Genomic DNA, 26401 nt, shown 5'->3' on the forward strand with positions numbered 1-26401 from the left:
CCGGATTTGGTGTTTTTTGGTGACTCGTTCACGACTCGGTCGGATCGGTCAGACTCGTTCCAGGCTCAGTGTGTGTACCGAGTCATGGAGGTGACTCAGTGAAGAGAATGAGGGTGGTGGGGTTGAGTTATGGGGGTTTGTGGCGTATAGTTTAGCGGCGCAGTTTAAGGAAATGGTGGAGAGGGTGGTGATATGTTGCGCCGGGGTGTGTTTGGAGGAGAAGGATTTGGAGGATGGGTTGTTTCCGGTGAAGGTTTGGAGGAGGCGGCGGAGAGTATTGCTCCCGCAAACGCCGAGAAGATGAGGAATTGATGCGGTTTACGTTGTCAAGCCGCCCGTGAAGACTCCGAATTGTATACTTGTAGACTTCATACAGGTAATACTGGTAATTTGACCAATGACACGTAAATTAAGAGAATCCCAATGTAACGGAGAACTAAACGTCGTTTGTTCCGTTTCAAAATGCTAGTTAGATACAAGTTAATTTTTCTTAGAGTAAAATTACCATAAATTATTATCGACCGATGGATCATTGTATGTATCCAATTTACTATCTTTTATGAAGAAGTATGGTTAATTGGTAATTTCTTTTGATTTATTACATGGAATTTGATGTTATACTTCATATTAAAAGAATTTGATCTTTGTGAACGTATAAAGTCACTAGAGTTTTTTTATGTAGAGTTATTAATATTAAATTGTACATGATAATATAAAGTATAATATAAAAAATAGAAAAGGACGAAATTCCACGTATTGACAAATGGGGGAAAATCTTACCGGTTTCTGAATGCTTCATTTATTGACAATAAGGAATGACGTATTTAGGCTTACATTTTATCCAAAGGTGATAACATTTACTCATTTTAATAAGAGACATATAATTCCAAGGGTGGAGATACAATAGGAAGTTTATTTGGCTAGGAAGGATAGGAAGTGATCTTGACCATTCATTAAGTTAATCAAGGGCTAAGATTAAATCAGGGAAATTGAAAAGAATAAAAGAGGCGCGTGAGTTTGTTCAAGGGCATTCTAGTCAATCCAAGCCAATAGTTTCTCTCTCCTCCAATTCCCCCCCCATTTTTTAAACGTTAATAACTCTTTCATACGACATTATTTTTTTATAAAAATTGCACCAAAAAAATGAGCGTTTTTTTCTTTAAAAGAGTATACTATTGCTATATTTTAAAAAAAAAAAATTAAAACCCAGTTGCGTAAAACGCAATAGAAAAACCACCAGTTACGTAAAACGCAATGAAAAAAAAAACCTAAAAAATGACATTTTTCTAAAACGCAATGCACCAAAAACACAAAGAAATGACTTATTTGTAAAACGCAATGGCCAGAAAACACACAGAATGTCTTATTTGTAAAACGCAATGGCCAGAAAACACATAAAAATGTGTTCTACCCTAAACGCAATGCACCAAAACACAAAGAAATGACTTATTTGTAAAACGCAATGGCCAGAAAACACACAGAAATGTCTTATTTGTAAAACGCAATGGCCAGAAAACACATAAAAATGTGTTTTACCTAAAACGCAATGCACCAAAAACACAAAGAAATGTCTTATATGTAAAACGCAATGGCCAGAAAACACTTAAAAATGACTCATTCTAAAACGCAATGGACTGAAAACACCTAAAAAATGTGTCACTGTGAACTGTCTGAATTGTCTACGAATTACTGTCTTCGAAATGAGCCAATTTATGGAAAATTAATTTTTCTGATGCGTTTAGTACAGCAATTTAATCGAAAAAAAAAAAATTTCCTCCCTAAACTAGTTCACCACTTCAATGTCTACGTGCCGGATTTGGTGTTTTTGGTGACTCGTTCACGACTCGGTCGGGATCGGTCAGACTCGTTCCAGGCTCAGTGTGTGTACCGAGTCATGGAGGTGAACTCAGTGAAGAGAATGAGGGTGGTGGGGTTGAGTTATGGGGGTTTGTGGCGTATAGTTTAGCGGCGCAGTTTAAGGAAATGGTGGAGAGGGTGGTGATATGTTGCGCCGGGGTGTGTTTGGAGGAGAAGGATTTGGAGGATGGGTTGTTTCCGGTGAAGAGTTTGGAGGAGGCGGCGGAGATATTGCTCCGCAAACGCCGGAGAAGATGAAGGAATTGAATGCGGTTTACGTTTGTCAAGCCGCCCCGTGAAGACTCCGAATTGTATACTTGTAGACTTCATACAGGTAATACTGGTAATTTGACCAATGACACGTAAATTAAGAGAATCCCAATGTAACGGAGAACTAAGTCGTTTGTTCCGTTTCAAAATGCTAGTTAGATACAAGTTAATTTTTCGTTAGAGGTAAAATTACATAAATTATTAATCGACCGATGGATCATTGTATGTATCCAATTTACCTATCTTTTATGAAGAAGTATGGTTAATTGGTAATTTCTTTTGATTTATTACATGGAATTGATGTTATACTTCATATTAAAAGAATTTGATCTTTGTGAACGTATAAAGTCACTAGAGTTTTTTTATGTAGAGTTATTAATAATTAAATTGTACATGATAATATAAAGTATAATATAAAAATAGAAAAGGACGAAATTCCACGTATTGACAAATGGGGAAAAATCTTACCGGTTTCTGAATGCTTCATTTATGACAATAAGGATGACGTATTTAGGCTTACATTTTATCCAAAGGTGATAACATTTACTCATTTTAATAAGAGACATATAATTCCAAGGGTGGAGATACAATAGGAAGTTTATTTGGCTAGGAAGGATAGGAAGTGATCTTGACCATTCATTAAGTTAATCAAGGGCTAAGATTAAATCAGGGAAATTGAAAAAGAATAAAAGAGGCGCGTGAGTTTGTTCAAGGGCATTCTAGTCAATCCAAGCCAATAGTTTCTCTCTCCTCCAATTCCCCCCCATTTTTTAAACGTTAATAACTCTTTCATACGACATTATTTTTTATAAAAATTGCACCAAAAAAATGAGCGTTTTTTTTTCTTTAAAAACGAGTATACTATTGCTATATTTTAAAAAAAAAATTAAAAACCCAGTTGCGTAAAACGCAATAGAAAAACCACCAGTTTACGTAAAACGCAATGAAAAAAAAAAACCTAAAAAATGACATTTTTCTAAAACGCAATGCACCAAAAACACAAAGAAATGACTTATTTGTAAAACGCAATGGCCAGAAAACACACAGAAATGTCTTATTTGTAAAACGCAATGGCCAGAAACACATAAAAATGTGTTCTACCTAAAACGCAATGCACCAAAAACACAAAGAAATGACTTATTTGTAAAACGCAATGGCCAGAAAAACACACAGAAATGTCTTATTTGTAAAACGCAATGGCCAGAAAACACATAAAAATGTGTTTTACCTAAAACGCAATGCACCAAAAACACAAAGAAATGTCTTATATGTAAAACGCAATGGCCAGAAAACACTTAAAAATGACTCATTCTAAAACGCAATGGACTGAAAACACCTAAAAAATGTGTCACTGTGAACTGTCTGAATTGTCTACGAATTACTGTCTTCGAAATGAAGCCAATTTATGGAAAATTAATTTTTCTGATGCGTTTTTAGTACAGGCAATTTAATCGAAAAAAAAAAAATTTCCTCCCTAAACTAGTTCACCACTTCAATGTCTACGTGCCGGATTTGGTGTTTTTTGGTGACTCGTTCACAGACTCGGTCGGATCGGTCAGACTCGTTCCAGGCTCAGTGTGTGTACCGAGTCATGGAGGTGAACTCAGTGAAGAGAATGAGGGTGGTGGGGTTGAGTTATGGGGGGTTTGTGGCGTATAGTTTAGCGGCGCAGTTTAAGGAAATGGTGGAGAGGGTGGTGATATGTTGCGCCGGGGTGTGTTTGGAGGAGAAGGATTTGGAGGATGGGTTGTTTCCGGTGAAGAGTTTGGAGGAGGCGGCGGAGATATTGCTCCCGCAAACGCCGGAGAAGATGAAGGAATTGATGCGGTTTACGTTTGTCAAGCCGCCCGTGAAGACTCCGAATTGTATACTTGTAGACTTCATACAGGTAATACTGGTAATTTGACCAATGACACGTAAATTAAGAGAATCCCAATGTAACGGAGAACTAACGTCGTTTGTTCCGTTCAAAATGCTAGTTAGATACAAAGTTAATTTTTCGTTAGAGTAAAATTACATAAATTATTATCGACCGATGGATCATTGTATGTATCCAATTTACCTATCTTTTATGAAGAAGTATGGTTAATTGGTAATTTCTTTTGATTTATTACATGGAATTTGATGTTATACTTCATATTAAAAGAATTTGATCTTTGTGAACGTATAAAGTCACTAGAGTTTTTTTATGTAGAGTTATTAATAATTAAATTGTACATGATAATATAAAGTATAATATAAAAATAGAAAAGGAACGAAATTCCACGTATTGACAAATGGGGAAAAATCTTACCGGTTTCTGAATGCTTCATTTATGACAATAAGGATGACGTATTTAGGCTTACATTTTATCCAAAGGTGATAACATTTACTCATTTTAATAAGAGACATATAATTCCAAGGGTGGAGATACAATAGGAAGTTTATTGGCTAGGAAGGATAGGAAGTGATCTTGACCATTCATTAAGTTAATCAAGGGCTAAGATTAAATCAGGGAAATTGAAAAGAATAAAAGAGGCGCGTGAGTTTGTTCAAGGGCATTCTAGTCAATCCAAGCCAATAGTTTCTCTCTCCTCCAATTCCCCCCCATTTTTTAAACGTTAATAACTCTTTCATACGACATTATTTTTTTATAAAAATTGCACCAAAAAATGAGCGTTTTTTTTCTTTAAAACGAGTATACTATTGCTATATTTTAAAAAAAAAATTAAAACCCAGTTGCGTAAAACGCAATAGAAAAACCACAGTTACGTAAAACGCAATGAAAAAAAAAACCTAAAAAATGACATTTTTCTAAAAACGCAATGCACCAAAAACACAAAGAAATGACTTATTTGTAAAACGCAATGGCCAGAAAACACACAGAAATGTCTTATTTGTAAAACGCAATGGCCAGAAAACACATAAAATGTGTTCTACCTAAAACGCAATGCACCAAAAACACAAAGAAATGACTTATTTGTAAAACGCAATGGCCAGAAAACACACAGAAATGTTTATTTGTAAAACGCAATGGCCAGAAAACACATAAAAATGTGTTTTACCTAAAACGCAATGCACCAAAAACACAAAGAAATGTCTTATATGTAAAACGCAATGGCCAGAAAACACTTAAAAATGACTCATTCTAAAACGCAATGGACTGAAAACACCTAAAAAATGTGTCACTGTGAACTGTCTGAATTGTCTACGAATTACTGTCTTCGAAATGAGCCAATTTATGGAAAATTAATTTTTTCTGATGCGTTTTTAGTACAGCAATTTAATCGAAAAAAAAAAAAATTTCCTCCCTAAACTAGTTCACCACTTCAATGTCTACGTGCCGGATTTGGTGTTTTTTGGTGACTCGTTCACGACTCGGTCGGATCGGTCAGACTCGTTCCAGGCTCAGTGTGTGTACCGAGTCATGGAGGTGAACTCAGTGAAGAGAATGAGGGTGGTGGGGTTGAGTTATGGGGGGTTTGTGGCGTATAGTTTAGCGGCGCAGTTTAAGGAAATGGTGGAGAGGGTGGTGATATGTTGCGCCGGGGTGTGTTTGGAGGAGAAGGATTTGGAGGATGGGTTTGTTTCCGGTGAAGAGTTTGGAGGAGACGGCGGAGATATGCTCCCGCAAACGCCGGAGAAGATGAAGAATGATGCGGTTTACGTTTGTCAAGCCGCCCGTGAAGACTCCGAATTGTATACTTGTAGACTTCATACAGGTAATACTGGTAATTTGACCAATGACACGTAAATTAAGAGAATCCCAATGTAACGAGAACTAACGTCGTTTGTTCCGTTTCAAAAATGCTAGTTAGATACAAGTTAAATTTTTCGTTAGAGTAAAATTACATAAATTATTATCGACCGAGTGATCATTGTATGTATCCAATTTACCTATCTTTTATGAAGAAGTATGGTTAATTGGTAATTTCTTTTGATTTATTACATGGAATTTGATGTTATACTTCATATTAAAAGAATTTGATCTTTGTGAACGTATAAAGTCACTAGAGTTTTTTTTATGTAGAGTTATTAATAATTAAATTGTACATGATAATATAAAGTATAATATAAAAATAGAAAAGGACGAAATTCCACGTATTGACAATGGGGAAAAATCTTACCGGTTTCTGAATGCTTCATTTATGACAATAAGGATGACGTATTTAGGCTTACATTTTATCCAAAGGTGATAACATTTACTCATTTTAATAAGAGACATATAATTCCAAGGGTGGAGATACAATAGGAAGTTTATTTGGCTAGGAAGGATAGGAAGTGATCTTGACCATTCATTAAGTTAATCAAGGGCTAAGATTAAATCAGGGAAATTGAAAAGAATAAAAGAGGCGCGTGAGTTTGTTCAAGGGCATTCTAGTCAATCCAAGCCAATAGTTTCTCTCTCCTCCAATTCCCCCCCCATTTTTTAAACGTTAATAACTCTTTCATACGACATTATTTTTTTATAAAAATTGCAACCAAAAAAATGAGCGTTTTTTTTCTTTAAAACGAGTATACTATTGCTATATTTTAAAAAAAAAAATTAAAACCCAGTTGCGTAAAAACGCAATAGAAAAACCACCAGTTACGTAAAACGCAATGAAAAAAAAAACCTAAAAAATGACATTTTTCTAAAACGCAATGCACCAAAAACACAAAGAAATGACTTATTTGTAAAACGCAATGGCCAGAAAACACACAGAAATGTCTTATTTGTAAAACGCAATGGCCAGAAAACACATAAAAATGTGTTCTACCTAAAACGCAATGCACCAAAAACACAAAGAAATGACTTATTTGTAAAACGCAATGGCCAGAAAACACACAGAAATGTCTTATTTGTAAAACGGCAATGGCCAGAAAACACATAAAAATGTGTTTTACCTAAAACGCAATGCACCAAAACACAAAGAAATGTCTTATATGTAAAACGCAATGGCCAGAAAACACTTAAAAATGACTCATTCTAAAACGCAATGGACTGAAAACACCTAAAAAATGTGTCACTGTGAACTGTCTGAATTGTCTACGAATTACTGTCTTCGAAATGAGCCAATTTATGGAAAATTAATTTTTCTGATGCGTTTTTAGTACAAGCAATTTAATCGAAAAAAAAAAATTTCCTCCCTAAACTAGTTCACCACTTCAATGTCTACGTGCCGGATTTGGTGTTTTTTGGTGACTCGTTCACGACTCGGTCGGATCGGTCAGACTCGTTCCAGGCTCAGTGTGTGTACCGAGTCATGGAGGTGAACTCAGTGAAGAGAATGAGGGTGGTGGGGTTGAGTTATGGGGGGTTTGTGGCGTATAGTTTAGCGGCGCAGTTTAAGGAAATGGTGGAGAGGGTGGTGATATGTTGCGCCGGGGTGTGTTTGGAGGAGAAGGATTTGGAGGATGGGTTGTTTCCGGTGAAGAGTTTGGAGGAGGCGGCGGAGATATTGCTCCCGCAAACGCCGGAGAAGATGAAGGAATTGATGCGGTTTACGTTTGTCAAGCCGCCCGTGAAGACTCCGAATTGTATACTTGTAGACTTCATACAGGTAATACTGGTAATTTGACCAATGACACGTAAATTAAGAGAATCCCAATGTAACGGAGAACTAACGTCGTTTGTTCCGTTTCAAAATGCTAGTTAGATACAAGTTAATTTTTCGTTAGAGTAAAATTACATAAATTATTATCGACCGATGGATCATTGTATGTATCCAATTTACCTATCTTTTATGAAGAAGTATGGTTAATTGGTAATTTCTTTTGATTTATTACATGGAATTTGATGTTATACTTCATATTAAAAGAATTTGATCTTTGTGAACGTATAAAGTCACTAGAGTTTTTTTTATGTAGAGTTATTAATAATTAAATTGTACATGATAATATAAAGTATAATATAAAAATAGAAAAGGACGAAATTCCACGTATTGACAAATGGGGAAAAATCTTACCGGTTTCTGAATGCTTCATTTATGACAATAAGGATGACGTATTTAGGCTTACATTTTATCCAAAGGTGATAACATTTACTCATTTTAATAGAGACATATAATTCCAAGGGTGGAGATACAATAGGAAGTTTATTTGGCTAGGAAGGATAGGAAGTGATCTTGACCATTCATTAAGTTAATCAAGGGCTAAGATTAAATCAGGGAAATTGAAAAGAATAAAAGAGGCGCGTGAGTTTGTTCAAGGGCATTCTAGTCAATCCAAGCCAATAGTTTCTCTCTCCTCCAATTCCCCCCCATTTTTTAAACGTTAATAACTCTTTCATACGACATTATTTTTTTATAAAAATTGCACCAAAAAAATGAGCGTTTTTTTTCTTTAAAACGAGTATACTATTGCTATATTTTAAAAAAAAAAATTAAAACCCAGTTGCGTAAAACGCAATAGAAAAACCACCAGTTTACGTAAAACGCAATGAAAAAAAAAACCTAAAAAATGACAATTTTTCTAAAACGCAATGCACCAAAAACACAAAGAAATGACTTATTTGTAAAACGCAATGGCCAGAAAACACACAGAAATGTCTTATTTGTAAAACGCAATGGCCAGAAAACACATAAAAATGTGTTCTACCTAAAACGCAATGCACCAAAAACACAAAGAAATGACTTATTTGTAAAACGCAATGGCCAGAAAACACACAGAAATGTCTTATTTGTAAAACGCAATGGCCAGAAAACACATAAAAATGTGTTTTACCTAAAACGCAATGCACCAAAAACACAAAGAAATGTCTTATATGTAAAACGCAATGGCCAGAAAACACTTAAAAATGACTCATTCTAAAACGCAATGGACTGAAAACACCTAAAAAATGTGTCACTGTGAACTGTCTGAATTGTCTACGAATTACTGTCTTCGAAATGAGCCAATTTATGGAAAATTAATTTTCTGATGCGTTTTTAGTACAGCAATTTAATCGAAAAAAAAAAATTTCCTCCCTAAACTAGTTCACCACTTCAATGTCTACGTGCCGGATTTGGTGTTTTTTGGTGACTCGTTCACGACTCGGTCGGATCGGTCAGACTCGTTCCAGGCTCAGTGTGTGTACCGAGTCATGGAGGTGAACTCAGTGAAGAGAATGAGGGTGGTGGGGTTGAGTTATGGGGGTTTGTGGCGTATAGTTTAGCGGCGCAGTTTAAGGAAATGGTGGAGAGGGTGGTGATATGTTGCGCCGGGGTGTGTTTGGAGGAGAAGGATTTGGAGGATGGGTTGTTTCCGGTGAAGAGTTTGGAGGAGGCGGCGGAGATATTGCTCCCGCAAACGCCGGAGAAGATGAAGGAATTGATGCGGTTTACGTTTGTCAAGCCGCCCGTGAAGACTCCGAATTGTATACTTGTAGACTTCATACAGGTAATACTGGTAATTTGACCAATGACACGTAAATTAAGAGAATCCCAATGTAACGGAGAACTAACGTCGTTTGTTCCGTTTCAAAATGCTAGTTAGATACAAGTTAATTTTTCGTTAGAGTAAAATTACATAAATTATTATCGACCGATGGATCATTGTATGTATCCAATTTACCTATCTTTTATGAAGAAGTATGGTTAATTGGTAATTTCTTTTGATTTATTACATGGAATTTGATGTTATACTTCATATTAAAAGAATTTGATCTTTGTGAACGTATAAAGTCACTAGAGTTTTTTTATGTAGAGTTATTAATAATTAAATTGTACATGATAATATAAAGTATAATATAAAAATAGAAAAGGACGAAATTCCACGTATTGACAAATGGGGAAAAATCTTACCGGTTTCTGAATGCTTCATTTATGACAATAAGGATGACGTATTTAGGCTTACATTTTATCCAAAGGTGATAACATTTACTCATTTTAATAAGAGACATATAATTCCAAGGGTGGAGATACAATAGGAAGTTTATTTGGCTAGGAAGGATAGGAAGTGATCTTGACCATTCATTAAGTTAATCAAGGGCTAAGATTAAATCAGGGAAATTGAAAAGAATAAAAGAGGCGCGTGAGTTTGTTCAAGGGCATTCTAGTCAATCCAAGCCAATAGTTTCTCTCTCCTCCAATTCCCCCCCATTTTTTAAACGTTAATAACTCTTTCATACGACATTATTTTTTTATAAAAATTGCACCAAAAAATGAGCGTTTTTTTTCTTTAAAACGAGTATACTATTGCTATATTTTAAAAAAAAAAATTAAAACCCAGTTGCGTAAAACGCAATAGAAAAACCACCAGTTACGTAAAACGCAATGAAAAAAAAAACCTAAAAAATGACATTTTTCTAAAACGCAATGCACCAAAAACACAAAGAAATGACTTATTTGTAAAACGCAATGGCCAGAAAACACACAGAAATGTCTTATTTGTAAAACGCAATGGCCAGAAAACACATAAAAATGTGTTCTACCTAAAACGCAATGCACCAAAAACACAAAGAAATGACTTATTTGTAAAACGCAATGGCCAGAAACACACAGAAATGTCTTATTTGTAAAACGCAATGGCCAGAAAACACATAAAAATGTGTTTTACCTAAAACGCAATGCACCAAAAACACAAAGAAATGTCTTATATGTAAAACGCAATGGCCAGAAAACACTTAAAAATGACTCATTCTAAAACGCAATGGACTGAAAACACCTAAAAAATGTGTCACTGTGAACTGTCTGAATTGTCTACGAATTACTGTCTTCGAAATGAGCCAATTTATGGAAAATTAATTTTTCTGATGCGTTTTTAGTACAGCAATTTAATCGAAAAAAAAAAATTTCCTCCCTAAACTAGTTCACCACTTCAATGTCTACGTGCCGGATTTGGTGTTTTTTGGTGACTCGTTCACGACTCGGTCGGATCGGTCAGACTCGTTCCAGGCTCAGTGTGTGTACCGAGTCATGGAGGTGAACTCAGTGAAGAGAATGAGGGTGGTGGGGTTGAGTTATGGGGGGTTTGTGGCGTATAGTTTAGCGGCGCAGTTTAAGGAAATGGTGGAGAGGGTGGTGATATGTTGCGCCGGGGTGTGTTTGGAGGAGAAGGATTTGGAGGATGGGTTGTTTCCCGGTGAAGAGTTTGGAGGAGACGGCGGAGATATTGCTCCCGCAAACGCCGGAGAAGATGAAGGAATTGATGCGGTTTACGTTTGTCAAGCCGCCCGTGAAGACTCCGAATTGTATACTTGTAGACTTCATACAGGTAATACTGGTAATTTGACCAATGACACGTAAATTAAGAGAATCCCAATGTAACGGAGAACTAACGTCGTTTGTTCCGTTTCAAAATGCTAGTTAGATACAAGTTAATTTTTCGTTAGAGTAAAATTACATAAATTATTATCGACCGATGGATCATTGTATGTATCCAATTTACCTATCTTTTATGAAGAAGTATGGTTAATTGGTAATTTCTTTTGATTTATTACATGGAATTTGATGTTATACTTCATATTAAAAGAATTTGATCTTTGTGAACGTATAAAGTCACTAGAGTTTTTTTATGTAGAGTTATTAATAATTAAATTGTACATGATAATATAAAGTATAATATAAAAATAGAAAAGGACGAAATTCCACGTATTGACAAATGGGGAAAATCTTACCGGTTTCTGAATGCTTCATTTATGACAATAAGGATGACGTATTTAGGCTTACATTTTATCCAAAGGTGATAACATTTACTCATTTTAATAAGAGACATATAATTCCAAGGGTGGAGATACAATAGGAAGTTTATTTGGCTAGGAAGGATAGGAAGTGATCTTGACCATTCATTAAGTTAATCAAGGGCTAAGATTAAATCAGGGAAATTGAAAAGAATAAAAGAGGCGCGTGAGTTTGTTCAAGGGCATTCTAGTCAATCCAAGCCAATAGTTTCTCTCTCCTCCAATTCCCCCCCATTTTTTAAACGTTAATAACTCTTTCATACGACATTATTTTTTTATAAAAATTGCACCAAAAAAATGAGCGTTTTTTTCTTTAAAACGAGTATACTATTGCTATATTTTAAAAAAAAAATTAAAACCCAGTTGCGTAAAACGCAATAGAAAAACCACCAGTTACGTAAAACGCAATGAAAAAAAAAACCTAAAAAATGACATTTTTCTAAAACGCAATGCACCAAAAACACAAAGAAATGACTTATTTGTAAAACGCAATGGCCAGAAAACACACAGAAATGTCTTATTTGTAAAACGCAATGGCCAGAAAACACATAAAAATGTGTTCTACCTAAAACGCAATGCACCAAAAACACAAAGAAATGACTTATTTGTAAAACGCAATGGCCAGAAAACACACAGAAATGTCTTATTTGTAAAACGCAATGGCCAGAAAACACATAAAAATGTGTTTTACCTAAAACGCAATGCACCAAAAACACAAAGAAATGTCTTATATGTAAAACGCAATGGCCAGAAAACACTTAAAAATGACTCATTCTAAAACGCAATGGACTGAAAACACCTAAAAAATGTGTCACTGTGAACTGTCTGAATTGTCTACGAATTACTGTCTTCGAAATGAGCCAATTTATGGAAAATTAATTTTTCTGATGCGTTTTTAGTACAGCAATTTAATCGAAAAAAAAAAAATTTCCTCCCTAAACTAGTTCACCACTTCAATGTCTACGTGCCGGATTTGGTGTTTTTTGGTGACTCGTTCACGACTCGGTCGGATCGGTCAGACTCGTTCCAGGCTCAGTGTGTGTACCGAGTCATGGAGGTGAACTCAGTGAAGAGAATGAGGGTGGTGGGGTTGAGTTATGGGGGGTTTGTGGCGTATAGTTTAGCGGCGCAGTTTAAGGAAATGGTGGAGAGGGTGGTGATATGTTGCGCCGGGGTGTGTTTGGAGGAGAAGGATTTGGAGGATGGGTTGTTTCCGGTGAAGAGTTTGGAGGAGGCGGCGGAGATATTGCTCCCGCAAACGCCGGAGAAGATGAAGGAATTGATGCGGTTTACGTTTGTCAAGCCGCCCGTGAAGACTCCGAATTGTATACTTGTAGACTTCATACAGGTAATACTGGTAATTTGACCAATGACACGTAAATTAAGAGAATCCCAATGTAACGGAGAACTAACGTCGTTTGTTCCGTTTCAAAATGCTAGTTAGATACAAGTTAATTTTTCGTTAGAGTAAAATTACATAAATTATTATCGACCGATGGATCATTGTATGTATCCAATTTACCTATCTTTTATGAAGAAGTATGGTTAATTGGTAATTTCTTTTGATTTATTACATGGAATTTGATGTTATACTTCATATTAAAAGAATTTGATCTTTGTGAACGTATAAAGTCACTAGAGTTTTTTATGTAGAGTTATTAATAATTAAATTGTACATGATAATATAAAGTATAATATAAAATAGAAAAGGACGAAATTCCACGTATTGACAAATGGGGAAAAATCTTACCGGTTTCTGAATGCTTCATTTATGACAATAAGGATGACGTATTTAGGCTTACATTTTATCCAAAGGTGATAACATTTACTCATTTTAATAAGAGACATATAATTCCAAGGGTGGAGATACAATAGGAAGTTTATTTGGCTAGGAAGGATAGGAAGTGATCTTGACCATTCATTAAGTTAATCAAGGGCTAAGATTAAATCAGGGAAATTGAAAAGAATAAAAGAGGCGCGTGAGTTTGTTCAAGGGCATTCTAGTCAATCCAAGCCAATAGTTTCTCTCTCCTCCAATTCCCCCCCATTTTTTAAACGTTAATAACTCTTTCATACGACATTATTTTTTATAAAAATTGCACCAAAAAAATGAGCGTTTTTTTTCTTTAAAACGAGTATACTATTGCTATATTTTAAAAAAAAAATTAAAACCCAGTTGCGTAAAACGCAATAGAAAAACCACCAGTTACGTAAAACGCAATGAAAAAAAAAACCTAAAAAATGACATTTTTCTAAAACGCAATGCACCAAAAACACAAAGAAATGACTTATTTGTAAAACGCAATGGCCAGAAAACACACAGAAATGTCTTATTTGTAAAACGCAATGGCCAGAAAACACATAAAAATGTGTTCTACCTAAAACGCAATGCACCAAAAACACAAAGAAATGACTTATTTGTAAAACGCAATGGCCAGAAAACACACAGAAATGTCTTATTTGTAAAACGCAATGGCCAGAAAACACATAAAAATGTGTTTTACCTAAAACGCAATGCACCAAAAACACAAAGAAATGTCTTATATGTAAAACGCAATGGCCAGAAAACACTTAAAAATGACTCATTCTAAAACGCAATGGACTGAAAACACCTAAAAAATGTGTCACTGTGAACTGTCTGAATTGTCTACGAATTACTGTCTTCGAAATGAGCCAATTTATGGAAAATTAATTTTTCTGATGCGTTTTTAGTACAGCAATTTAATCGAAAAAAAAAAATTTCCTCCCTAAACTAGTTCACCACTTCAATGTCTACGTGCCGGATTTGGTGTTTTTTGGTGACTCGTTCACGACTCGGTCGGATCGGTCAGACTCGTTCCAGGCTCAGTGTGTGTACCGAGTCATGGAGGTGAACTCAGTGAAGAGAATGAGGGTGGTGGGGTTGAGTTATGGGGGGTTTGTGGCGTATAGTTTAGCGGCGCAGTTTAAGGAAATGGTGGAGAGGGTGGTGATATGTTGCGCCGGGGTGTGTTTGGAGGAGAAGGATTTGGAGGATGGGTTGTTTCCGGTGAAGAGTTTGGAGGAGGCGGCGGAGATATTGCTCCCGCAAACGCCGGAGAAGATGAAGGAATTGATGCGGTTTACGTTTGTCAAGCCGCCCGTGAAGACTCCGAATTGTATACTTGTAGACTTCATACAGGTAATACTGGTAATTTGACCAATGACACGTAAATTAAGAGAATCCCAATGTAACGGAGAACTAACGTCGTTTGTTCCGTTTCAAAATGCTAGTTAGATACAAGTTAATTTTTCGTTAGAGTAAAATTACATAAATTATTATCGACCGATGGATCATTGTATGTATCCAATTTACCTATCTTTTATGAAGAAGTATGGTTAATTGGTAATTTCTTTTGATTTATTACATGGAATTTGATGTTATACTTCATATTAAAAGAATTTGATCTTTGTGAACGTATAAAGTCACTAGAGTTTTTTTATGTAGAGTTATTAATAATTAAATTGTACATGATAATATAAAGTATAATATAAAAATAGAAAAGGACGAAATTCCACGTATTGACAAATGGGGAAAAATCTTACCGGTTTCTGAATGCTTCATTTATGACAATAAGGATGACGTATTTAGGCTTACATTTTATCCAAAGGTGATAACATTTACTCATTTTAATAAGAGACATATAATTCCAAGGGTGGAGATACAATAGGAAGTTTATTTGGCTAGGAAGGATAGGAAGTGATCTTGACCATTCATTAAGTTAATCAAGGGCTAAGATTAAATCAGGGAAATTGAAAAGAATAAAAGAGGCGCGTGAGTTTGTTCAAGGGCATTCTAGTCAATCCAAGCCAATAGTTTCTCTCTCCTCCAATTCCCCCCCATTTTTTAAACGTTAATAACTCTTTCATACGACATTATTTTTTTATAAAAATTGCACCAAAAAAATGAGCGTTTTTTTTCTTTAAAACGAGTATACTATTGCTATATTTTAAAAAAAAAAATTAAAACCCAGTTGCGTAAAACGCAATAGAAAAACCACCAGTTACGTAAAACGCAATGAAAAAAAAAACCTAAAAAATGACATTTTTCTAAAACGCAATGCACCAAAAACACAAAGAAATGACTTATTTGTAAAACGCAATGGCCAGAAAACACACAGAAATGTCTTATTTGTAAAACGCAATGGCCAGAAAACACATAAAAATGTGTTCTACCTAAAACGCAATGCACCAAAAACACAAAGAAATGACTTATTTGTAAAACGCAATGGCCAGAAAACACACAGAAATGTCTTATTTGTAAAACGCAATGGCCAGAAAACACATAAAAATGTGTTTTACCTAAAACGCAATGCACCAAAAACACAAAGAAATGTCTTATATGTAAAACGCAATGGCCAGAAAACACTTAAAAATGACTCATTCTAAAACGCAATGGACTGAAAACACCTAAAAAATGTGTCACTGTGAACTGTCTGAATTGTCTACGAATTACTGTCTTCGAAATGAGCCAATTTATGGAAAATTAATTTTTCTGATGCGTTTTTAGTACAGCAATTTAATCGAAAAAAAAAAATTTCCTCCCTAAACTAGTTCACCACTTCAATGTCTACGTGCCGGATTTGGTGTTTTTTGGTGACTCGTTCACGACTCGGTCGGATCGGTCAGACTCGTTCCAGGCTCAGTGTGTGTACCGAGTCATGGAGGTGAACTCAGTGAAGAGAATGAGGGTGGTGGGGTTGAGTTATGGGGGGTTTGTGGCGTATAGTTTAGCGGCGCAGTTTAAGGAAATGGTGGAGAGGGTGGTGATATGTTGCGCCGGGGTGTGTTTGGAGGAGAAGGATTTGGAGGATGGGTTGTTTCCGGTGAAGAGTTTGGAGGAGGCGGCGGAGATATTGCTCCCGCAAACGCCGGAGAAGATGAAGGAATTGATGCGGTTTACGTTTGTCAAGCCGCCCGTGAAGACTCCGAATTGTATACTTGTAGACTTCATACAGGTAATACTGGTAATTTGACCAATGACACGTAAATTAAGAGAATCCCAATGTAACGGAGAACTAACGTCGTTTGTTCCGTTTCAAAATGCTAGTTAGATACAAGTTAATTTTTCGTTAGAGTAAAATTACATAAATTATTATCGACCGATGGATCATTGTATGTATCCAATTTACCTATCTTTTATGAAGAAGTATGGTTAATTGGTAATTTCTTTTGATTTATTACATGGAATTTGATGTTATACTTCATATTAAAAGAATTTGATCTTTGTGAACGTATAAAGTCACTAGAGTTTTTTTATGTAGAGTTATTAATAATTAAATTGTACATGATAATATAAAGTATAATATAAAAATAGAAAAGGACGAAATTCCACGTATTGACAAATGGGGAAAAATCTTACCGGTTTCTGAATGCTTCATTTATGACAATAAGGATGACGTATTTAGGCTTACATTTTATCCAAAGGTGATAACATTTACTCATTTTAATAAGAGACATATAATTCCAAGGGTGGAGATACAATAGGAAGTTTATTTGGCTAGGAAGGATAGGAAGTGATCTTGACCATTCATTAAGTTAATCAAGGGCTAAGATTAAATCAGGGAAATTGAAAAGAATAAAAGAGGCGCGTGAGTTTGTTCAAGGGCATTCTAGTCAATCCAAGCCAATAGTTTCTCTCTCCTCCAATTCCCCCCCATTTTTTAAACGTTAATAACTCTTTCATACGACATTATTTTTTTATAAAAATTGCACCAAAAAAATGAGCGTTTTTTTTCTTTAAAACGAGTATACTATTGCTATATTTTAAAAAAAAAAATTAAAACCCAGTTGCGTAAAACGCAATAGAAAAACCACCAGTTACGTAAAACGCAATGAAAAAAAAAACCTAAAAAATGACATTTTTCTAAAACGCAATGCACCAAAAACACAAAGAAATGACTTATTTGTAAAACGCAATGGCCAGAAAACACACAGAAATGTCTTATTTGTAAAACGCAATGGCCAGAAAACACATAAAAATGTGTTCTACCTAAAACGCAATGCACCAAAAACACAAAGAAATGACTTATTTGTAAAACGCAATGGCCAGAAAACACACAGAAATGTCTTATTTGTAAAACGCAATGGCCAGAAAACACATAAAAATGTGTTTTACCTAAAACGCAATGCACCAAAAACACAAAGAAATGTCTTATATGTAAAACGCAATGGCCAGAAAACACTTAAAAATGACTCATTCTAAAACGCAATGGACTGAAAACACCTAAAAAATGTGTCACTGTGAACTGTCTGAATTGTCTACGAATTACTGTCTTCGAAATGAGCCAATTTATGGAAAATTAATTTTTCTGATGCGTTTTTAGTACAGCAATTTAATCGAAAAAAAAAAATTTCCTCCCTAAACTAGTTCACCACTTCAATGTCTACGTGCCGGATTTGGTGTTTTTTGGTGACTCGTTCACGACTCGGTCGGATCGGTCAGACTCGTTCCAGGCTCAGTGTGTGTACCGAGTCATGGAGGTGAACTCAGTGAAGAGAATGAGGGTGGTGGGGTTGAGTTATGGGGGGTTTGTGGCGTATAGTTTAGCGGCGCAGTTTAAGGAAATGGTGGAGAGGGTGGTGATATGTTGCGCCGGGGTGTGTTTGGAGGAGAAGGATTTGGAGGATGGGTTGTTTCCGGTGAAGAGTTTGGAGGAGGCGGCGGAGATATTGCTCCCGCAAACGCCGGAGAAGATGAAGGAATTGATGCGGTTTACGTTTGTCAAGCCGCCCGTGAAGACTCCGAATTGTATACTTGTAGACTTCATACAGGTAATACTGGTAATTTGACCAATGACACGTAAATTAAGAGAATCCCAATGTAACGGAGAACTAACGTCGTTTGTTCCGTTTCAAAATGCTAGTTAGATACAAGTTAATTTTTCGTTAGAGTAAAATTACATAAATTATTATCGACCGATGGATCATTGTATGTATCCAATTTACCTATCTTTTATGAAGAAGTATGGTTAATTGGTAATTTCTTTTGATTTATTACATGGAATTTGATGTTATACTTCATATTAAAAGAATTTGATCTTTGTGAACGTATAAAGTCACTAGAGTTTTTTATGTAGAGTTATTAATAATTAAATTGTACATGATAATATAAAGTATAATATAAAAATAGAAAAGGACGAAATTCCACGTATTGACAAATGGGGAAAAATCTTACCGGTTTCTGAATGCTTCATTTATGACAATAAGGATGACGTATTTAGGCTTACATTTTATCCAAAGGTGATAACATTTACTCATTTTAATAAGAGACATATAATTCCAAGGGTGGAGATACAATAGGAAGTTTATTTGGCTAGGAAGGATAGGAAGTGATCTTGACCATTCATTAAGTTAATCAAGGGCTAAGATTAAATCAGGGAAATTGAAAAGAATAAAAGAGGCGCGTGAGTTTGTTCAAGGGCATTCTAGTCAATCCAAGCCAATAGTTTCTCTCTCCTCCAATTCCCCCCCATTTTTTAAACGTTAATAACTCTTTCATACGACATTATTTTTTTATAAAAATTGCACCAAAAAAATGAGCGTTTTTTTTCTTTAAAACGAGTATACTATTGCTATATTTTAAAAAAAAAAAATTAAAACCCAGTTGCGTAAAACGCAATAGAAAAACCACCAGTTACGTAAAACGCAATGAAAAAAAAAACCTAAAAAATGACATTTTTCTAAAACGCAATGCACCAAAAACACAAAGAAATGACTTATTTGTAAAACGCAATGGCCAGAAAACACACAGAAATGTCTTATTTGTAAAACGCAATGGCCAGAAAACACATAAAAATGTGTTCTACCTAAAACGCAATGCACCAAAAACACAAAGAAATGACTTATTTGTAAAACGCAATGGCCAGAAAACACACAGAAATGTCTTATTTGTAAAACGCAATGGCCAGAAAACACATAAAAATGTGTTTTACCTAAAACGCAATGCACCAAAAACACAAAGAAATGTCTTATATGTAAAACGCAATGGCCAGAAAACACTTAAAAATGACTCATTCTAAAACGCAATGGACTGAAAACACCTAAAAAATGTGTCACTGTGAACTGTCTGAATTGTCTACGAATTACTGTCTTCGAAATGAGCCAATTTATGGAAAATTAATTTTTCTGATGCGTTTTTAGTACAGCAATTTAATCGAAAAAAAAAAATTTCCTCCCTAAACTAGTTCACCACTTCAATGTCTACGTGCCGGATTTGGTGTTTTTTGGTGACTCGTTCACGACTCGGTCGGATCGGTCAGACTCGTTCCAGGCTCAGTGTGTGTACCGAGTCATGGAGGTGAACTCAGTGAAGAGAATGAGGGTGGTGGGGTTGAGTTATGGGGGGTTTGTGGCGTATAGTTTAGCGGCGCAGTTTAAGGAAATGGTGGAGAGGGTGGTGATATGTTGCGCCGGGGTGTGTTTGGAGGAGAAGGATTTGGAGGATGGGTTGTTTCCGGTGAAGAGTTTGGAGGAGGCGGCGGAGATATTGCTCCCGCAAACGCCGGAGAAGATGAAGGAATTGATGCGGTTTACGTTTGTCAAGCCGCCCGTGAAGACTCCGAATTGTATACTTGTAGACTTCATACAGGTAATACTGGTAATTTGACCAATGACACGTAAATTAAGAGAATCCCAATGTAACGGAGAACTAACGTCGTTTGTTCCGTTTCAAAATGCTAGTTAGATACAAGTTAATTTTTCGTTAGAGTAAAATTACATAAATTATTATCGACCGATGGATCATTGTATGTATCCAATTTACCTATCTTTTATGAAGAAGTATGGTTAATTGGTAATTTCTTTTGATTTATTACATGGAATTTGATGTTATACTTCATATTAAAAGAATTTGATCTTTGTGAACGTATAAAGTCACTAGAGTTTTTTTATGTAGAGTTATTAATATTACATGGAATTTGATGTTATACTTCTTTAAAACGAGTATACTATTGCTATATTTTAAAAAAAAAAATTAAAACCCAGTTGCGTAAAACGCAATAGAAAAACCACCAGTTACGTAAAACGCAATGAAAAAAAAAACCTAAAAAATGACATTTTTCTAAAACGCAATGCACCAAAAACACAAAGAAATGACTTATTTGTAAAACGCAATGGCCAGAAAACACACAGAAATGTCTTATTTGTAAAACGCAATGGCCAGAAAACACATAAAAATGTGTTCTACCTAAAACGCAATGCACCAAAAACACAAAGAAATGACTTATTTGTAAAACGCAATGGCCAGAAAACACACAGAAATGTCTTATTTGTAAAACGCAATGGCCAGAAAACACATAAAAATGTGTTTTACCTAAAACGCAATGCACCAAAAACACAAAGAAATGTCTTATATGTAAAACGCAATGGCCAGAAAACACTTAAAAATGACTCATTCTAAAACGCAATGGACTGAAAACACCTAAAAAATGTGTCACTATGAACTGTCTGAATTGTCTACGAATTACTGTCTTCGAAATGAGCCAATTTATGGAAAATTAATTTTTCTGATGCGTTTTTAGTACAGCAATTTAATCGAAAAAAAAAAAATTTCCTCCCTAAACTAGTTCACCACTTCAATGTCTACGTGCCGGATTTGGTGTTTTTTGGTGACTCGTTCACGACTCGGTCGGATCGGTCAGACTCGTTCCAGGCTCAGTGTGTGTACCGAGTCATGGAGGTGAACTCAGTGAAGAGAATGAGGGTGGTGGGGTTGAGTTATGGGGGGTTTGTGGCGTATAGTTTAGCGGCGCAGTTTAAGGAAATGGTGGAGAGGGTGGTGATATGTTGCGCCGGGGTGTGTTTGGAGGAGAAGGATTTGGAGGATGGGTTGTTTCCGGTGAAGAGTTTGGAGGAGGCGGCGGAGATATTGCTCCCGCAAACGCCGGAGAAGATGAAGGAATTGATGCGGTTTACGTTTGTCAAGCCGCCCGTGAAGACTCCGAATTGTATACTTGTAGACTTCATACAGGTAATACTGGTAATTTGACCAATGACACGTAAATTAAGAGAATCCCAATGTAACGGAGAACTAACGTCGTTTGTTCCGTTTCAAAATGCTAGTTAGATACAAGTTAATTTTTCGTTAGAGTAAAATTACATAAATTATTATCGACCGATGGATCATTGTATGTATCCAATTTACCTATCTTTTATGAAGAAGTATGGTTAATTGGTAATTTCTTTTGATTTATTACATGGAATTTGATGTTATACTTCATATTAAAAGAATTTGATCTTTGTGAACGTATAAAGTCACTAGAGTTTTTTTATGTAGAGTTATTAATATTACATGGAATTTGATGTTATACTTCTTTAAAACGAGTATACTATTGCTATATTTTAAAAAAAAAAATTAAAACCCAGTTGCGTAAAACGCAATATAAAAACCACCAGTTACGTAAAACGCAATGAAAAAAAAAACCTAAAAAATGACATTTTTCTAAAACGCAATGCACCAAAAACACAAAGAAATGACTTATTTGTAAAACGCAATGGCCAGAAAACACACAGAAATGTCTTATTTGTAAAACGCAATGGCCAGAAAACACATAAAAATGTGTTCTACCTAAAACGCAATGCACCAAAAACACAAAGAAATGACTTATTTGTAAAACGCAATGGCCAGAAAACACACAGAAATGTCTTATTTGTAAAACGCAATGGCCAGAAAACACATAAAAATGTGTTTTACCTAAAACGCAATGCACCAAAAACACAAAGAAATGTCTTATATGTAAAACGCAATGGCCAGAAAACACTTAAAAATGACTCATTCTAAAACGCAATGGACTGAAAACACCTAAAAAATGTGTCACTATGAACTGTCTGAATTGTCTACGAATTACTGTCTTCGAAATGAGCCAAAAGTACATGAAATTTTTTTTTTTTCGATTAAATTGTTGTACTAAACTAGTTCACCACTTCAATGTCTACGTGCCGGATTTGGTGTTTTTTGGTGACTCGTTCACGACTCGGTCGGATCGGTCAGACTCGTTCCAGGCTCAGTGTGTGTACCGAGTCATGGAGGTGAACTCAGTGAAGAGAATGAGGGTGGTGGGGTTGAGTTATGGGGGGTTTGTGGCGTATAGTTTAGCGGCGCAGTTTAAGGAAATGGTGGAGAGGGTGGTGATATGTTGCGCCGGGGTGTGTTTGGAGGAGAAGGATTTGGAGGATGGGTTGTTTCCGGTGAAGAGTTTGGAGGAGGCGGCGGAGATATTGCTCCCGCAAACGCCGGAGAAGATGAAGGAATTGATGCGGTTTACGTTTGTCAAGCCGCCCGTGAAGACTCCGAATTGTATACTTGTAGACTTCATACAGGTAATACTGGTAATTTGACCAATGACACGTAAATTAAGAGAATCCCAATGTAACGGAGAACTAACGTCGTTTGTTCCGTTTCAAAATGCTAGTTAGATACAAGTTAATTTTTCGTTAGAGTAAAATTACATAAATTATTATCGACCGATGGATCATTGTATGTATCCAATTTACCTATCTTTTATGAAGAAGTATGGTTAATTGGTAATTTCTTTTGATTTATTACATGGAATTTGATGTTATACTTCATATTAAAAGAATTTGATCTTTGTGAACGTATAAAGTCACTAGAGTTTTTTTATGTAGAGTTATTAATATTACATGGAATTTGATGTTATACTTCTTTAAAACGAGTATACTATTGCTATATTTTAAAAAAAAAAATTAAAACCCAGTTGCGTAAAACGCAATAGAAAAACCACCAGTTACGTAAAACGCAATGAAAAAAAAAACCTAAAAAATGACATTTTTCTAAAACGCAATGCACCAAAAACACAAAGAAATGACTTATTTGTAAAACGCAATGGCCAGAAAACACACAGAAATGTCTTATTTGTAAAACGCAATGGCCAGAAAACACATAAAAATGTGTTCTACCTAAAACGCAATGCACCAAAAACACAAAGAAATGACTTATTTGTAAAACGCAATGGCCAGAAAACACACAGAAATGTCTTATTTGTAAAACGCAATGGCCAGAAAACACATAAAAATGTGTTTTACCTAAAACGCAATGCACCAAAAACACAAAGAAATGTCTTATATGTAAAACGCAATGGCCAGAAAACACTTAAAAATGACTCATTCTAAAACGCAATGGACTGAAAACACCTAAAAAATGTGTCACTATGAACTGTCTGAATTGTCTACGAATTACTGTCTTCGAAATGAGCCAATTTATGGAAAATTAATTTTTCTGATGCGTTTTTAGTACAGCAATTTAATCGAAAAAAAAAATGCGCTACAAAGTGCATACCATAGGGACCATCCATGTACTTTTGGCAAAAGTTAGAGACTAAATACGTTATAAAGTGCAAACCATACCATAGGGACCATCCATGTACTTTTGGCAAAAGTTAGGGACTAAATATGTTACAAAGTGCAAACCACAGGGACCATCCATGTACTTTTGAAAAACTATGGAATAAATCCAAAATTATGATTAACCACAGGAACCATCTGTGTACTCTACTTTAAATATTGACTCGTTTCAGTTCATCATTTTAAATTGCAGCCAACAAAGATAATATGGGGTGATAAAGATCAAGTTTTCCCACTTGAATTGGGTTACAGATTAAAAAGGTTTGACTTTAGTTAACAATAAGACTTTTATAGTGTGTGTTGACTTTTGAAGTCAACGAGATAAAAATGAGTCAATGATTGAAGAATGTGAATTTAAAGAGTAAATTACTTTTTGAGTCTATGTGTTTTAGTGGTTTTAACCACTTGAGTTCAAAATCAAAAAGTTTAACACCCTGAGTCCCTGACTGCTCATTTTATAACCGTTTTGAGTCCAATTTTGTTCATTTTTTTAACCTTTGAGTCCAGTTTACTCAAAACGTTATAAAATGGACCCAAAAGGACTCAAAAGGTTATAAAAAATCGTCTAGGGACTCAGGACGTTAAACACTTTGATTTTGGACTCAAATGATTAAAACCACTAAAACACAAGGACTCAAAAAGTAATTTACTCGAATTTAAATTATTAAATATGCAGGCATTTGGGTGACAATGCAGACATGGTGGTGCTTAAAGATATGGGGCATGCTTATATTGCAGAAAAACCAAAGGAATTCTACAAACACCTTAAGTCCTTTTTACTCCCTCCGGTCCCGCCTCTTCCTTCATCGGCTACCACTCCCACCACCGCCTCTGACACCACCACGACCACCACCACTGACAACAACCACAATCATCATCATCTTCACAATAATGGCCGAGCGACGGTTACCACCTAATTGCTATGGTAAAAACATTGGCTCATTTCTCGGGTCTGTAAATTTTTTCTAATTCTTAACTCTTAATGCCTTGATACGACTATTGTAGTCTGATGATATTGAACTTATTGTACTATTACCACGTTGAACACAATCGACAGTGGCATGATATGTGGATTAAAAGGTGGCAATTTAAACTCGTTTACATGTAAATGGGTCGAAGTGAATTTTTATTTCCTACAAGTCTAAGGTTTCTCAAAGTGTATTTAAGTGCTTACAACTTCAAAATCGATTTATTCAGAAGGGTTGTATTGTTACTCTTAGTTTTTGTAACAAGGTTTAATAGTTTGACTATTATATAAATCAAAAGATAGACGAAAAAGTGTTTGCAGGACAACCTAACAAGACATAGTTTGACCCGTTAACCAACCAATGTGACACGTCCATTATGTCACCTCTACACGTCATGTTCAACACACATTGGTTTTAGGTTAACAAAAAATGTAATAATATTTGATTATTTTGTCAAAAAAAAAAAAAAAAAAAAAAAAACAGGCTAGCTAAATTTTTAAAAATGCATGTTTTGACAAAACAAGTAAACTTTACACAAAAACATGCGCTACACGGGAAAAAAAAATCAAGAAGAATCATGGCGAACCTAGATTTTTGATGAAAGAAAGAAGAAAAGATTAACTCTGCAACAATCTTAAGACCCTCAACATTTGTAACATGAATTTTATGAACAGGCCGATTTGGGTTATTTTTTAAACTCGAGTCAAACAGGTTGAAAGTCGTCTTTCTTCAGTAATTTAGATTATTATTATTATAGCAATATAGTGTAAGATTATCCCTAATCAGCTGCATGATTAGACAACTATCCTTGTATGATTCTTCATCAAGCATTCAAGATTCATGTTAGAGGGATAAGTATGTGGAAGCCAATTTTAAGGGGGTGTTTGGTGTTGCGTTTTCAAAATAGATTATGCGTTTTCAAAATAGATTTTGCGTTTTCAAAACTGCGTTTTGGAGGCAGATAATCACTTTTTCATCCAAATACTTTTTTAGATTATTTATGTTTTACAAACGCCATAATCAAATAATCACTTCAAAACGTAATCCCAAACACCCTCCAAGTATTCAACTTTTATCATCAAATATTTTGTTGAAGTTGTATCAATGTCAGAAAAAAAATGCCAATCTATAACTTGTTGACACCTCATCAAGATAATTTTTAGGAAAAATTACAAGTTTTGTCCTTTATCTTTATACCACTTTTCAGGTGGTGTCATTTTTAACGAATGTTGACAGGCGGTATCCTTTACTAGGTATTTTGTTGCAAGTTTAGTCCTTTACACACCCAATTGGGTGTAAAGGACTAAAC

At 35.3% G+C, this 26401-nt stretch overlaps 10 protein-coding genes across 10 annotated transcripts; all 10 read left to right on the plus strand.

The window, feature by feature from the left end:
- Positions 1–3718: 3718 nt before the first annotated feature.
- On the plus strand, positions 3719–4545 carry LOC118492218. The gene is made up of 2 exons (XM_035990080.1): positions 3719–4015; positions 4375–4545. The coding sequence occupies exons 1-2, from the start codon at positions 3719–3721 to the stop codon at positions 4543–4545; spliced, it is 468 nt and encodes a 155-aa protein (XP_035845973.1).
- Positions 4546–5533: 988 nt separating this feature from the next.
- LOC118492219 lies at positions 5534–7729 on the plus strand. The gene is made up of 2 exons (XM_035990081.1): positions 5534–5828; positions 7228–7729. The coding sequence occupies exons 1-2, from the start codon at positions 5534–5536 to the stop codon at positions 7665–7667; spliced, it is 735 nt and encodes a 244-aa protein (XP_035845974.1). The 3' UTR covers positions 7668–7729.
- A 1529-nt stretch (positions 7730–9258) lies between these two features.
- On the plus strand, positions 9259–9994 carry LOC118492220. The gene is made up of 2 exons (XM_035990082.1): positions 9259–9465; positions 9809–9994. The coding sequence occupies exons 1-2, from the start codon at positions 9259–9261 to the stop codon at positions 9992–9994; spliced, it is 393 nt and encodes a 130-aa protein (XP_035845975.1).
- Positions 9995–10982: 988 nt separating this feature from the next.
- Positions 10983–13174, plus strand: LOC118492221. Its single transcript, XM_035990083.1, has 2 exons — positions 10983–11280; positions 12673–13174. Exons 1-2 carry the CDS (start codon positions 10983–10985, stop codon positions 13110–13112), a joined length of 738 nt encoding a protein of 245 aa, XP_035845976.1. The 3' UTR covers positions 13113–13174.
- Positions 13175–14489: 1315 nt separating this feature from the next.
- LOC118492222 lies at positions 14490–14986 on the plus strand (the record flags this gene model as incomplete). Its single annotated transcript, XM_035990084.1, has 1 exon — positions 14490–14986. A coding segment is annotated over one exon (435 nt), but the record flags the coding sequence as incomplete, so codon positions are not given.
- Positions 14987–16305: 1319 nt separating this feature from the next.
- Positions 16306–16802, plus strand: LOC110944204 (the record flags this gene model as incomplete). Its single annotated transcript, XM_022185915.2, has 1 exon — positions 16306–16802. A coding segment is annotated over one exon (435 nt), but the record flags the coding sequence as incomplete, so codon positions are not given.
- Positions 16803–18121: 1319 nt separating this feature from the next.
- LOC110944203 lies at positions 18122–18618 on the plus strand (the record flags this gene model as incomplete). Its single annotated transcript, XM_022185914.2, has 1 exon — positions 18122–18618. A coding segment is annotated over one exon (435 nt), but the record flags the coding sequence as incomplete, so codon positions are not given.
- A 1319-nt stretch (positions 18619–19937) lies between these two features.
- Positions 19938–20434, plus strand: LOC110944202 (the record flags this gene model as incomplete). The annotated part of the gene is made up of 1 exon (XM_022185913.2): positions 19938–20434. A coding segment is annotated over one exon (435 nt), but the record flags the coding sequence as incomplete, so codon positions are not given.
- Positions 20435–21317: 883 nt separating this feature from the next.
- Positions 21318–21814, plus strand: LOC110944201 (the record flags this gene model as incomplete). Its single annotated transcript, XM_022185911.2, has 1 exon — positions 21318–21814. A coding segment is annotated over one exon (435 nt), but the record flags the coding sequence as incomplete, so codon positions are not given.
- An 861-nt stretch (positions 21815–22675) lies between these two features.
- On the plus strand, positions 22676–25041 carry LOC110944200 (lipase 1; the record flags this gene model as incomplete). The annotated part of the gene is made up of 3 exons (XM_035990085.1): positions 22676–23099; positions 24298–24385; positions 24801–25041. Coding segments are annotated over 3 exons (753 nt in total), but the record flags the coding sequence as incomplete, so codon positions are not given.
- Positions 25042–26401: the final 1360 nt, after the last annotated feature.

Source organism: Helianthus annuus, chromosome 5 (genome assembly GCF_002127325.2).
Source record: "Helianthus annuus cultivar XRQ/B chromosome 5, HanXRQr2.0-SUNRISE, whole genome shotgun sequence".
In the NCBI taxonomy this organism is placed as follows: Eukaryota; Viridiplantae; Streptophyta; class Magnoliopsida; order Asterales; family Asteraceae; genus Helianthus; species Helianthus annuus.